Consider the following 15,451-nt stretch of genomic DNA (forward strand, 5'->3'; position numbering starts at 1 on the left):
TGCTTACAGACTAGTCTCCGACTAGTTCCTGGGAACCCAGCCCTTGGAAAGTTCTGTCTGATAAGAGTGTTTCTGCATGCCTGAGAATCTAGACCACACTGTACCAGCGTGACAAGACAGTTTATGCTGAAAATGTGATTTACAATGAACACACTTTTCTCTCTCAGGTTCTGAAGCTTAAATAGTTCAGTCACAGAGGTATCACATGCCTATGTCACTGACCCCTAATAAAGCACCTAACACTGCCCCAAACACATCTACTAACCAAAGTCACTACTATTTATCTAGTTGTTTAACATATATGATGATTACAAGTTAAAACAAAAATAGAAAATTCTAATTCTGCTAATAAACACTGATATAAAAGCAAGGAAATTATGTGGTTGCCAAAACTTTGGAATTTGCTTATTAACTTAGAAAAAAGGTTGTCCATATTTAAACCAGAGTAATACCACCTATGAAAAATGTAAATACTTTTTTTAAAAAGTGCCTTGCAGCAAAATATCATTATAACTACATGCTCTTAACTTAGGAAAAGAATTTTAAAGATTTAAGGCATACAAATGCTTAGTTGAAAACTTAAAAACCTGCTTCAAAAAACTCTTTCTTAACTTTCAAGTTAGCAAGAATTACTTATAATTAGAATCGAAAGCCTCAAGGCACATACATACTGCCAATCTGTTACATGAACAAGGTCAATACAAAACTAATAATCTACAAATTGAAATTAAGAAATTAAAAAAAAAACAAATTAATGGGCTTTGGGGAGTCTAGTCAGAACAGTCAAAAAATAATACAGTTGTTGCTGCATTGTATTTCACAAAGAGAAAGATAAAAAGTAAAAAACCAGAACTGGCATGGTAAATGGCACCCTCTTGTGTTTCATTTTTAATGATAAAAGTTTAAAGTCAATTTCAAGGTAACTGTTATCTTCTAAGTAGCTACTCATTAATCTCTGGCCTTAGAAATTCAAAGGCTGGTGGGAGAAAAATTACTTTTAATTTACTAAGAATAATTTTTTAGGTTTTCCCACATTTTAAAACTTATACAGCTTTCTAAAAATAAACATAAAGATATTCAGAAAAATGCCACATTCACATATAAACTGAGTCTCCCTTACCAGTGCCCTTCTAACAACAGAACTTCCTTGCATCTCCTCTCTCTTTAATTACAAACTTATATGCCTGTGTCTGTATTTCTTGGGCTCTAAAACCACACCAGATGTTGACTGTAGCCATGAAATCAGAAGACATCTGCTTCTTGGCAGGAAAGCTATGACAAACCTAGACAGTGTCCTGAAATGTTACTCTGCAGACAAAGGTCTGTACAGTCAAGGCTATGGTTTTCCCAATAATCACAAACAATTGTTAACAGCTGGATGGTAAAGAAGACAGAGCGCCAAAGAAATGATGCCTTCAAACTATGGTTCTGGAGAAGACTCCTGAGAGTCCCATGGACAGCAAGGAGATCAAACCAGTCAATCGTAAGGGAAATCAACACTGATTATTCATTGGAAGGACTGGTACTGAAGCTGAAGCTCCAGTATTTTGGTCATCTGATGCAAACTGTTGACTCATTGGAAAAGTCCCTGATGCTGGGAAAGATTAAGGACAGAAGGAGAAGAGGGTGTCAGAGGATGAGACAGCTGGATGGCATCACCGATGCAGTGGATATGAACTTGGGCAAATTTAGGAAGATGGTGAGGGACAGAGAGGCCTGGCATGCCGCAGTCCATGGGGTTCAGGTGACTGAACAACAACAACAATAATGCCTGGGTCACAAAGGGTAGCGGGAATCTATCACAAGCTTAGTATCTAAGAGTACTTGCTGCTGCTGCTGCTAAGTCGCTTCAGTAGTGTCCAACTCTGTGACCCCATAGACGGCAGGCCACCAGGCTCCCCCGTCCCTGGGATTCTCCAGGCAAGAACACTGGAGTGGGTTGCCATTTTCTTCTCCAATGCATGCAAGTGAAAAGTGAAAGTGAAGTCTCTCAGTCGTGTCTGACTCGTCGCGACCCCATGGACTGCAGCCCACCAGGCTCCTCTGTCCATGGGATTTTCCAGGCAAGAGTACTGGAGTGGGGTGCCATTGCCTTTTCCATAAGAGTACTTAGTATGCTACTAAAATTACAGCTTAGACTCTAACAATGGAAACTAGGGCAAGTTATTTAACTCCAAGCCTCATTTGGGCATAATAATAGTGCCTATGCCACAGAGTTGTTTTAATGATTAAAAGAATAAATATAAAGGGCTTAGAACAGTATCTCACCAAAAAAAGTATTTCAATATATGTTAGCAAGGATTAAAATATAATATACAGATGCAAAAATAAAAATGTGCACTAGATAAAATAAAAATAAATGTCATAAAAATTTCCTTAAGCAGTATCACTGACTTTGCAGGCCCTCCTTTAGATTATCTAGGTAAAAATATAAAAGATTTCTAGGCTTACGGACTTCTGCTAAATTTCAGGAGGAACCAATCCTACTGTTTCTAATCTATAATATTAAATATAACACATAAGTGTTAAACTGACATGTTATAAGACAAGAAGTGCCTTAAACCCAAGAAAAGAGGACATAAATATAAAAATATGCCAAGATCAAAAAAATAATAATTTTGTTCAGTCAGCAGCGAGATGTTCTAGAGAAACATTCACTTAGCTCAAATAAAGAATCAAAACCATCAATAAAAACGTACTAACAAAGCTAGGGAAGACAGACTGAACTTAAAATCCGACCAATTACCCTTGAAGAACAACTATGAATACAGTTGCACATAAGATCCAGACTATAGAAAGTGTGATGTTTAAGGTACATAAATAGCTCTTGAGTCATTATATGACTGGATTCTGGACTGGATTTCCATTAAATCTGACCTAGATACTAACGCGCCAATGATTACAGATATTTTTTCTATCAGTAAAAATGAGACATTTATTGTGCATTTACCATGTAGCAGTTAATTGAGACAAATTAAACTCTTGACTTCAATATGAAAAAACTGAGTTGATGAAAGGACTGTTTTCTGTATTCATGTCATAATGATTAAGAATTCTTAACTCAGTGATTCTTACTGTGTGATTAATTTCTATTTTTTAAAATAAAAATGAAAAAAATTTAAAAGCTAACAATGATAATGGCACACAGTGGTAAAGAATCCACCTGCAATTCAGGAAGTGGAGGAGACAAAACTCGGGTTTGACCCTGGGTGGGGAAGATCTGCTGGAGGAGGAAATGGCAGCCCACTCCAGTATTCCTGCCCTGGAGAGTCCTATGGACAGAGAAGCCTGGCGGGCTACAGCCCATGGAGTCGCAAAGAGTCACACATGACTGGTATTTTTTAAATATGTATTTACTTATTTACTTATTTGGCTGAGTCCAGACTTAGTTGCGGCACACGGGCCTAGCTGTCTCATAGCATGTAGGATCTTTTCAGTTCCCTGACCAGGTATCAAACTGGTAACCCCTGCACTGGAAGGCAAGTTCTTAACCACCAGACCACCAGGGAAGTCCCTACAATTGGTATTTTGAGCACTGACTTAAAATGAATAAAATTCTTAGCTTTTCCTTACAGAATATCAACTAATAAATATAAAAATCATGAAAAAAATCACCATTTGGCAAACACCACAATAATTCAGGCAGGAATCATCAAAAGATGCTAAAAACTAATGTCCAAATTATGATTAGAAAAAAAATTATTTATATACTATCAAAATTATTCTCCATAAGATACTTCTAAGCACAAAGGGGCAAGAGAAGTTTAAGGAGGTAAACCTGGCAGGCACTTTATCATAAGTAATGGGACAAAATGACATCATGCATATCCTGACATGATGCCTTTGAGAAGGACACAACATTACTTGTGATATTCAAAAATATACAACCCAAATTTAACCATTAAGAAACATCAAACCCAAACTGAGGAATACTCTGTGCAATAACTGGCTAGTACTCTCCAAAGGATCAAGGTACAAAAGACATGAAATGAACGGAAGACAAAGGTGAAGAACTATTACAGAGTGAAGGAGACTTAGAAGACAGAAAAACTAACACAATACATGACCTTAACTGTACACTTAACAAGAAAAATTATATGAATGGCACAACTGGCAAATTTTGAATACACTCTGCAGATAACAGTATTCTATAAATGTAAATTTCCTGATTTTAATTACCTACTTGAAGTTATGGAAGATGTTAAATTTGAGGAGTCTGGATGAAGATATGGTGTTGAAAATTCTTTGTATTGTATTAGTATTTACCACTCTTTTAAGTCTAAAATAATTTCAACATGAAAAGTTTTTTTTTAATTTTAAAGAAAAAAATTTTTGAAAAACCAAGTTGAAAAGGTACTCTTCTCCTGTACGTCCAATCCCCCCTGAAATCTACTATTCTATGCTGACAAAGAAATCACATTATTTCAAAGAAAAATACTAACATAAGCTGAGTTTTTCTCTCTCAATCCTACTGTGAAGGGGAAAAAAATAAATTTTAACTTTTAGCTCTAAAATTCTGACTTTACATACTTGACTTCTTCACCACTATAAAGTAATAACAATGTGTCTGCTACATTCCGGGCCCTGGGCTGACTACTTTATACACACTAGCTCCAATTCTTATCACAATGCTGGCAAGGCAGGTATGGATATTGGCATTAGAGATGAGAAAATTGGGGAGGGATAAGACTAAGTAATTTACTCAAAGTTACAGAACTGTTAGATGACATAACCAATACTTAAGCCCACACCATTGAACTCCAAACACCAACTTGACACTATAATGCCTCCCAAGGGGACTGCTGAGGTCAATAAAACATGTAAATTAGAATAGGGAAAGGGAAAGTGAAGTCACTCAGTCATGTCCAACTCTTTGCAACCCCATGGACTGTAGCCTGTCATGCTCCTCTGTCCAAGGGCTTTTCCAGGCAAGGGTACTGGAGTGGGTTGCCATTTCCTTCTCCATAGAAAAGGGAGTATCATCAAATTTGACACCTGGATTTATCATGAAGCAGAAGCAATGGAAATAACTGAAAAGTGCATTACTTCAATTATCATAAATTAGAATTTTCAACAATGAAAATAAGATAGGAAAAGGATCTTAGGAATGCTGAATCACCCTAACAGTGTCGATTCAAGTTGTCTACAGAACTATTTCTTGGTTTCCTACATACATAAAAAACAAGTCTTATTAAAAACAGGAATTTCTAACACTCTGGTAACACAGTCTGGTGGAACAAGTAGAATTTTCCTAAAATGATCCTGGGCGTTCACTGTGGAATGCCCAGAAAAGAAACAAATCGAGCCACGGTTCCCTCTTTCTCCAGCAGGAGGAACTGCACCAGAATTCCTTTCTCTCTGGAACCAGGGGTTTATCCTTCTCAGTCCCTAACAGGAAAGCTGCAACTTCCCACAGTCCTCAAGAGCTGGTCGGTTAGGTTTCCCAGACAGTTCTTAAAAGCAGGTGGCACCTCGACACGTACAGCTCAAACCTTAAGTAATGTGTACGCCACCCTACGGATTAGGGTGCTTTCAATGACGCTGACCTTTGTCATGAAAGAACAACGATGTGGCGGAAGGTGTGAGCCCTCCGTTGGCACACTCTTCCATGTGTAGTAGTATCTACCTCAGCACAGCTTCCTGCACGATAGTGCAAAGACCGGAGAATCTTTAGCTGAGTGTTCTTGGCTTATGAGTTTCTTCAATTACGCCTATCCCTACCACATAACTCTATCACAATGCAGAACTCCTCCTAAGAATTCATCTAAGACCATATAGGATAAAAAGAAGCCCAAATTCATGTAATAATGAAAAAAAAAAAATCAGACGACTTCTTTACCCAATTCAGTTTGTGTACTAATGAAATAAAACTTTATACACTATCCTCATAAATATATCGGAGAAGGCAATGGCACCCCACTCCAGTACTCTTGCCTGGAAAATCCCATGGACGGAGGAGCCTGGTAGGCTGCAGTCCATGGGTTCGCTAAGAGCCGGACACGACTGAGCAACTTCACTTTCACTTTCATAAATATATGCTTTAACGATAATGTCAGCTAAAAAAATTGACTGCTATAAGTCAGTCATTTAACAACAGGCTTCACATACACTATATATTTTTTAATGCTTTCACCTATTCTATGAGTTATTATTATTATTACCCCCATTTTGCAGACAAGGAAAATCAGGGTTAAAGAGCTTAAATAACTTGCCCAAAGTACAAGCAGGGCCTGAATGGTTTTAATCACTACCAGTGTGCTTTAATTTACTGATATTTCTAACAACTCATCAGGCCTATAGGTAGTATTCTGAAATAGGCATACTTTACAACTGAAAAAAATTCAAGGTCTGCAAGCATTAAATGACTTGCTCACTATTACATTAAATTAACATTAATAGCAATAAGTAAAATAACTTCACACAAGTCAGTGTAACAGTCAGTACTACAGAACTGACAGATGCTATATATATAAGAACCCTAGTTTATATACATATTCTAACACCAAGATCAAAACATATCTTTCTAAATCTAGAGAAAAGTTTAGTAGCTTCTTCTCCATTTCTTCCTAACTATAACTGAACAAGACTGACAACTGAATAACTGCTACATGTGACATCATGTATTAGAGAACTGTTACAAAATTTGGAATTACTGAGTAAACTTCTATGCCTCCATTATCAGCGTGGCATACTAAATTAACTGAGGACACACTGCTTATAAATAACTCAAACAACCAACATGAATATTTAATGAAGTCTTATTCTCACTCTGTGTAAATATTTCAACACTTCCAATGAAGATATGCTACAACAGAAAGGACTTCAAAAAGGCTAGCTTACAACTCTGAAACTGGATTATACTGCAGTCAATATCACACTAAAATAGCACACACAAGAAAGGAAAAAAGGCCACCTTTCCCCCCTGACTAACAAAGAATTAAAAGAAAATAGAGGCTGATTATTCAACTTGGTGGCATGCTGGTATAAATCTCACATGGAAGGTACTAGCAAGTCCTTCTTTCAGATTTTATATAAGATAAAAAGTCAAATCTGACAAGACACACTGGTATCTTAGAAACACAAAATCTTTGCATAAAAGTACTAATATAAGTGCCCAATGATCATTTGAATTGTGTCATTTTTAATATTAAAAAAACCACAATCAAAACATGTATTTAGTCATCACATACTGATGTTGATTAAGTTTTCTTGACCCATTCTCTAACGAAAATATAAAACCAAGAGGTTTTGATCTAAACTCTCTTGATTTATATAATTTTCCACCTTTACTTGTATTACACTTGCCTTTCTCAAAACTAGAGGATGAACAAGGCCAGAAAATCAGTTCTAAATAAGCTCTGAAAAGCTGTTTGTTTCATGAGACAGAAGCAGAGACAATAAGCTACTCCCTTCCATTTTGTTCACTCAACCAATTTTTTTAAAAATGACTACCTTGTGCATACTCAGCACTCCCTCTTCTTTAAAGATCTGTAATAACCACAGGGGAAGACAGTAACTACAGAGCTTCCAACATGTTCAAGGGAGTGAAAGAACCCATCTCTGTGAGGCAAATTACAGAAAGCTTCTTTTTTTGTGACATAATAGATCAACATGTAATAACTCAATAGGATCTTCTTATAAAAACAGCTCAAGTCTACACTAGAAATGGAAAGACAAGATAATTCTCCTGAAATTCTTTTCTCTGTATTTTATTTAGGAACAAGACATATTACCAACATTTCAAATAGTCATAGCTAAACAGTTTTGCAAAACATAAGACATAGTTTCCACTTTTCATGAATAGATGATAGACTTCAGATATGACGAAGGATATTGGTTTTTAATTCCCATCTGAGCTGTAACAACCATGCCGTCATATCCATTAAGATCAGCAATAATATCAAAATAGTAATCAATGATGGGTGAACAACACAGGTAGGAAGATCAGCAAGTACAAAGGTTGTAGATAAAAGCATACCTGGTGGATCTGAGGAACACAGAGGCCAGGGTGGGTGAAGCAAAGGGGGAAAACACTAGAAAATGGAGGTAAGTAATAAGGCATGGGGAGGAGAGTAAGATTATGTGACTCACGGGTCATTTATAAGGAATTTGGCTTTTGCTGTGAGAGGCTGAAGCCATTGGAGAATTCAATATGGAAGAGTGTAAAACACAACATATTTGAACAGTATCACTCTGGCTGTTCTAAGAAAAGACAAAAAGGAAAAGACAGTGGAAGCAGGAAGCCCAGTCGGAAAACTACTGAAATAACCGAAGCAAGAGCTGATGGTGGCATGGACCATGTGGAGGCAGTGCAGAGCGTACTAAGTGGATTCTGCATACTCAACAGAGTTTTTGCCAAAGAAGACTTGAGAGAGATCAAGAAACTAAAATGAAGCAACTAATAGTAGTAGGATGCAAACCAGACAAGTAAGGTGTCCTAGAAGCCAAGTGAAGATGGTATTTCATGAAGAAGAGAGAGCTAAATAATCTTGATCGAGCAAAGGAGGGCTGAGAAGCACCTTTAGATTTAGCAAGAGTGGAGCTGAAAATCCTGATTGGAATGTGTTCAAGAAAGAATGGGAGAAGGAAAATTTAAGACACTGCATATAGAAAACATTTTTAAAGTGTTTTGCTATAAGGAGAGGGAAAGAAATAAGGCAGTGGCTAGAAAGGAAGGAGGGACAGGATTTTTAAGATAGAAGAACATATCAACACTTTACAGACTAGTGGGAATAATCTTGAAGAGAAGAAAAAATGATACAGAGGAGAGAGAAATGCTAGAGCAATGAGGAGGAAGCAGACTAGTGTATAAGTGGGGGGCTGGCCTTAGCTAGGAGCAGAGTTCACTCACTTCTTACAGAAAAGGACAGAGTACAAGGACACAGATACAGAGACTGTGGAAGTTCCCTTCTGATTGCTTCTGACTGCTTAACAAACCAGGAAGCTATACGCTGGAGAAGTGCTAGAGGTTTGAGAAAGGAGGAGAATGTATCAGCCATTGTCGAGGAGTGTGGGAGAGTGAAATGACCGGGGAAATATAATGTGATTACTGGGCAACATTAAGAACTCACTAAGGTCTGGGACCGTGAATTTAAAGTGAGGACAGCATGTATGGTTATCTTTTTTTCCTCAGATATGTGGGTATAGGCAAAAGGCTGAGTATATGCAAGCCTATGACTATCATGATTGACCATGGAATTTAAGCTGGGCAAGGAAAGTAAGACATCAGGAGGATCAGGGACAGTGAGAAAATGATAGATTTAAAAGATGGAAGATCCCAAAGATCCACTGAAAAGACAAAAAACACAGGAAGAGAATACTGGATTCTAGATATATCTATTTTTCTAAAACTGCCATTTATTTATTAATAAACACTGAATAGTTTAGAATATATAACTATAGCTAGAAAACTGAAAACTGTCAATAAATGTTTTTATCCTAAAAAAAAAAAAACAACCAAAGAAAAGGACTGAGGGTCCCAACAGGCTCCAAGAACCGCTGGAGTAATAGAAACTGTGATATGAAAAGGTAAGAGATGGTAGCAGAGAGTGGAAACTGTGAGGGACCGAAGTCTGGATAAACACAAGGTCTAGAAGTGAGCAGTGAAGCGGGATAACGGGCAAAATTCACTGGAGAAGAGGAATTTCAGTTTGAAGATACCAGTGTACTGAATGAATTACCCACATAAATGTTGAAATAACCAAGAATTATAATACAAGTAGTACCGGAGTGAATGTCATGGAACTAAGAACTAGTGTCTGTTGGAGACAATCCTCCATGAGTCTTGCATTCCTCTACATCATGTGAACAGAGGTACTAATTACCTTTATTGAGGATAAACTTTCCAAGCAAACCTGTATAGCCAACAGCCTTGGAAAATAGACAGTGTTTCCCTCCAAAGCAAAGGGTACGTTTCCTTTGCTTGGAAGACAATCTCTTCCTCCATGACACGGGCAGACATGCTTAGTGCATGTTATGAAAAGACACCTTATTGAGTCACACTTTAGGAACTGTGACTTGAGTAACCAGTGTAAGCAAATGCTGTCGCTCTGGCTACTGCTTTTGCTGTTAGTAATAAAGTCCTTTGTTTCTGCACCAGAAACACCACCCCCCTTACTCCATCTTTTGTTAGCATCCATGAAACCGGGGTAGTTTTAGCTTGCAGGTAGAATAAAATCTCAGACCACTAAAAGTTTTTGACAAAATCTCCCATGAATAGGGAGTGGGAGTGAGAGGTTACTGCAATGGGTAGAAAGTGGTACAGTTTGAGAACATGAGATAAAGTCTGGAGATGTTTCAGAAGAGAAAAGGGTCTAGACAAAGTAATGAAAAGCAAAGAGAACACCCTTCAGGCTCAATGAAGTGAAGAAAGGAGGAGAGAAAACTACTGTTTGAGAAGGTGGCAGGTATTATCATCAGGGAAGCCAGATTTACATGACAGCAAAAAGATGAAGGCAATATTAACAGAAGAGGCTGAAGGACTTTGCTGATACCTGACCGTGAGTTTACAGGGACACTAAGGCAGACTTGCAGGAGACAGGAAGGGGCAGGTTTGGGGTGAGATCTGGGTACATGTGGTGAAGGGCTTCCTCTGGTGACTTACATGAGCAGGAAAAGGGGCACGAGGACGTCAGCTGTCGTCAGCTCCATCAGATTAAACCAGTCTGTGTTTCTACATCCCTCACCCCTCTTTTACCCACCCAACATCTACTACGGAATACTTTATTTCTTACCAAACAAAATATCATTTTAGAAAATTTAGAACATTGAAGTTTTAAAAAACAAAAATGCCAAAGTTGTTGTTTAAGACAGTAAAAAGCAAGTGTTAACTTACTTGAATTAGATCTAAAATGCCAAGTTCACTTTCTGAAGAATCCACACAGAAGACAAAATATAATGTTGCATAATGTCTATAAATCAGTTTGTTGTCAGATCCTCCGATTAATCTAAATGACAAAACAAAACAATTGTAATGTTATAGAAGCAAACTGAAAAACATTTTCATTAACTCAAGCAAACTGATAATTTTTTTTAAAACTTTCTATAAAATGAAAGGTAGCAATGACACAGCATTCAAGTGAACTAGATGGCTGTTATCTTCAGAGAACCCAAGTAAAGATGCCAGTGCTTAATCTTAGTTCATTCATTCAATTATTTACTGAGTACTTGCTATGTGTCAGGCACTGAGAGTGGGTAAGCAGCAATGAACAAATAAGAAAAAATGGAGCTGCGTAACTGGAAGGAACTACTTAGAGAATCAAAATAGGACAATGCCACACCCATAGATTTGCTACTTTCAATTGGGAGTTAAAAGAGTTGATGTTTAGGCTGAGATTTAATGATAAGAAAAATTTTGAGATGAGCATTTCAGACACAGGTAAACTAATAAAAAAGCAAATTCATCAAGAATGAAATATCTATGTTCAAGAAAGAAAAAGAAAGCTTCAATCAATGAAAGATAAGTACATGATTAGGCCAGAGACGTAAGCAGAAATGAGTCCATAGGGCATTTTTAGGTGCTTATTAGATTTAATCCCATAGGTCACAGTAAGTTACATAGCTTGAGACTGATTATCAACTAGGAAAAAAAAAAAAGAAGGACATTTCTTCTTCAGTTTTGGACAGACTTACTATCAAATTCTTCTACAAAAGCACATTTTGTTTTGGAGTAGAAGAGCAAGAAAACTGAGCTAAGAGATACTCAATTCTTTTGCCAAATACTTTTTTTTTTACTGATTGGTGTTTCAGCATTTTAAAAATAATAATTCAGGAATCATTATAAACACCTTTTGTTTTTCTAAATATAGTTTAGCTATTCCATAGTTAAGTTTACAAAAATCAAAGCTAAACAAAAAGAGAGCTAACTGAACATCCAAACATGACACAGGAAAATAACAACTATTTCTTTTTCTTTGGCCTCACTTTGAGGCTTGCGGGATCTCAGTTCCCCAACCAGGGATCAAACCCATGCCCCTTGCACAGAGTCTTAACCTGTGGTCCTCCAGGGAAGTCCCTATTTCTTACTCAGTAAAAGTAATACTAAATCCACAAGTTTGTAGAAACAACTTCCTTAAGTATACACTCATTCATTACTTAACATCCTTTTACACCAAAAATGAAAATTATCTTGGACAAGAATTAAAACTCCTACTATTTAGAAAAGATATGCCATTTAAAAATATGTACAAGCACTTCAAAGAGTCCCTCACTTGTATTTATTTATACACTATCCTTGCACCTGACCCTTGAAAGGGACAGAGAGAGCACAAACAGCAGGCTTCATCCTGAATCTGCAATTTAGTCATTTATCTTAAATTTTTGTTTGGTTCTGCTGTAAAAGAAGACCAAATATTTAAAAACTGTAAGTTTTAAAATGGCAATTAAAATTATTGAAAGGAAATAAAAATATTAATATAAATACATTTTATTATAATTTTGCTACATAGTACAATACCGATTCAAATTCTTGTATAGAATGCAACACACAATATAAAAACCACAGAATTCTAGAAATCCTTAGTCCAAGTATCTCATTTAACATAAAAGGGGAAAACTGAGATACAAAGAATTTTAGTGACCTATCCAAGAAAACCAGCTTGTTAGTAACAACACTAGGATTAAACCAGATGTGTAGCCCCATTTCTGATGCAATATTTGCTTTCTACTTTTTATAAGGTTGAAAAGAATAATCACAAATTCAAGTCATACTTTCTGGTTCAAACACTGCCCTGGTTAGATCAACCAAGTTCTTGCACATGTACCACATGCAGTACACTGTGCTGGGTGATAAACTTCCCATGAGATTAGAAGATCAAGAGACTGAAATAAAGGGAAATGATGGCATTGGCAAACACAAGTCAACCACAGAAGTTTAAGTGAGATAAGTGAGGCCCAATTAAAATACAAAACCAGAAAGCAGGTACATCTATCAACTATGAAATTGGAGGCCTCGAGTTAACAGCAAAATTTACAAATCATAGGTGTATATTTGCAAATTTAAGTGCAACATGATATAACCTTTTAAGAAATGCAAGTAAACTTTCTACATGATAAAAAGTAATTTATGGTCAGGCATGATTGAATTCTCTATTGTGAAAGTTATTCTTTATAATATACATCGTCTACCTTAGAAATACAGAAAACTGTAGGTTTCTCTAATTTCTAATTATTTGCAGTGAAGTTCAGTTAAAGTTGAGTTTTTTGAATTGTCAGTGAGGAAATATCCTGTTAAGAAATTAAACATATAAGCATGGAAGGGAACATCTATGAAACCATTTGAGAACAAACTGTTTTCATGAAACCTATTAATTTAAATTTATAATAGTTGGCAAACTAATTATATGCAATTTTTATTTATTCCTTTTAAAAATAGAAAAGTCTGTTCTCTGAATTTGAACTTATTTTATCTAGACACACACATATATAATATCTGAAAAGCAGACTTCAGAATTGTCAATAATATAAAATAAAAGATGCTATCTAAATTTTTATGAAAGCAGGTTCATTCACCCTAAGGAGTACTCTGTAGTCATTAAAAAGAATGAGATTGCTCTAGATGGGTTTATATGCAAAGCTTTTCAAAATATAAGTGCAAACAAGCAACATGGTAAGCAAAATACATGTGTGATCCCCTAAGTAAAACTTTTTAACATTATATTTTTATGTGCTGTGTTGAGTCGCTCAGTAGTGTCCAACTCTTTGTGACCCCGTGGATTGTAGCCTGTCAGGTTCCTCTGTCCATAGGGATTCTCCAGGCAAGAATACTGGAGTGGGTTGCCATTCCCTCCTCCAGGGGATCTTCCCGGCCCAGAGATTGAACCCACGTCACTCACATTGCAGGTGGATTCTTTACCATCTGAGCCACCAGGGAAGCCCAAGAATACTGGAGTGGGTAGCCTTTCCCTTCTCCAGGGGATCTTTCCGACCCAGGAATTCAACTGGGGTCTTCTGCATTGCAGGCAGATTCTTTACCAGCTGAACTACCAGGGAAGCCTTACATTTTTATATGTTAGTGCAAAACTAATTTTCTAGAAGGATACACAAGAAACTGGGAAGAAGGACTGAAGTTAGAGGAGGAAGACTTGGTTTACGTTTTATATTTCTGTTTGAATTTTTGCCATATGAACGTATTACCTCTATATAAAATGCCTATTTTAAAAGAAAAAGATTAAGTATCTAAAAATTATGTTAGATTTATAGCTAATATAAGATGCAATTAATTCCCCTGACCCAATTAATCAAATCAGGAAATTTTACAATAAAATCATTAAACAGTGATACTCTACTTATACAGTCAAAGATTAGAAATGTCCATGAAATGCTTTACTTACAATCCTCCTTCTAGGAAATTACAAACATTTTCATCTCTCTTAGATACCAAATGGAATGTCTCCCTGATGATTTGCTGTTGTGTATCTTCACTCTGAGAAAGAATAATTCATATACATTAGAGTCCAATTTCTAGGTTTAACAGTTTTATAAGAATTTGAAAATAAAAGACAGTAATCTGTCTGGGAAATTCATAAAAGAGTATAGTCATTGGAGAACTAACCTATTATATCTTAATAGAAACAAAACCCAACATATTAAAATTAAAAACAAAAAGCAAAAACATAACAAAAAATCAGCATTTAATATTTTCTAGTATAATAAAACTTATTTCTCAGCTTCAAAAACCAACAAGAAAAATATCAGACACATGAATTATAGGCACTGGCAAAAGGGAAACTAGATATCAACTAGTCAAAGTACACTGTACAAATGGGTAAACTGAAACAAAGAGATAGTGTTATAAACAATTCATGGAACTAATCTATATTTTAATAGAAGAAAGAACAGAAGTTTGGTGCTCTCAATTAAGTAAGTTTAAGTGCAAACTGAGGTAAGAGTTTATCCAGCTTACTTATCTTTATGTAAGCACAGCTTAAAACCAAGAATTGACTCAATAAATATTTATTAAATTCACCAAGCAATTCATATCAAAGTAAAAAAAGAATCAGCTTCTCAAACACTGCAATATAAAACTGGGTAAAATCATGAACAAGAAATTTTCCAGGAAAGAATATATGATGGTCCATAAACAAATGAAAAGATGCTAAACCTCATTAGTTATGAAGTGAAATACAAATTAAAGTAACAATGAAATAATTCAACATGTACCATATGAGCAAAAATATAAAAGTATGACAATATCAAATGTTGACAAAGATATGGAGCCAAAGAAATTCTCGTCCTACCAGTGAAAAGGTAAATGGTAAAACCATTTGGGCAGGAAGTTTTATAATTCAGCACTCTACTCTTAGGTACAGTGCTAACCCATGTGAAACCATAAGTGTTTGAAGGTCAAAACAGTATAATATTGACAACTACATATACATAATAAATTCTTAACCTGTATACCAAGAAAGACATAGAAGAATGTTCATAAAGGCACCATAACAACAATAACAAC

At 36.0% G+C, this 15,451-nt stretch overlaps 1 protein-coding gene across 1 annotated transcript in view; it reads right to left on the reverse strand.

The window, feature by feature from the left end:
• The window catches only part of AP3S1 (adaptor related protein complex 3 subunit sigma 1), a 76,671-nt gene that overhangs the window by 32,070 nt on the left and 29,150 nt on the right, over positions 1 to 15,451 (reverse strand). The window contains exons 2-3 of the mRNA XM_061158181.1: positions 14,331 to 14,422; positions 10,835 to 10,946 (exon numbers count right to left, since the gene is read on the reverse strand). Coding sequence (XP_061014164.1) covers positions 10,835 to 10,946; positions 14,331 to 14,422 — 204 coding nt within the window. The remainder of the gene's footprint in view (positions 1 to 10,834; positions 10,947 to 14,330; positions 14,423 to 15,451) is intronic.

The sequence above is a fragment of the Dama dama genome, chromosome 12 (assembly GCF_033118175.1).
Source record: "Dama dama isolate Ldn47 chromosome 12, ASM3311817v1, whole genome shotgun sequence".
In the NCBI taxonomy this organism is placed as follows: domain Eukaryota; kingdom Metazoa; phylum Chordata; class Mammalia; order Artiodactyla; family Cervidae; genus Dama; species Dama dama.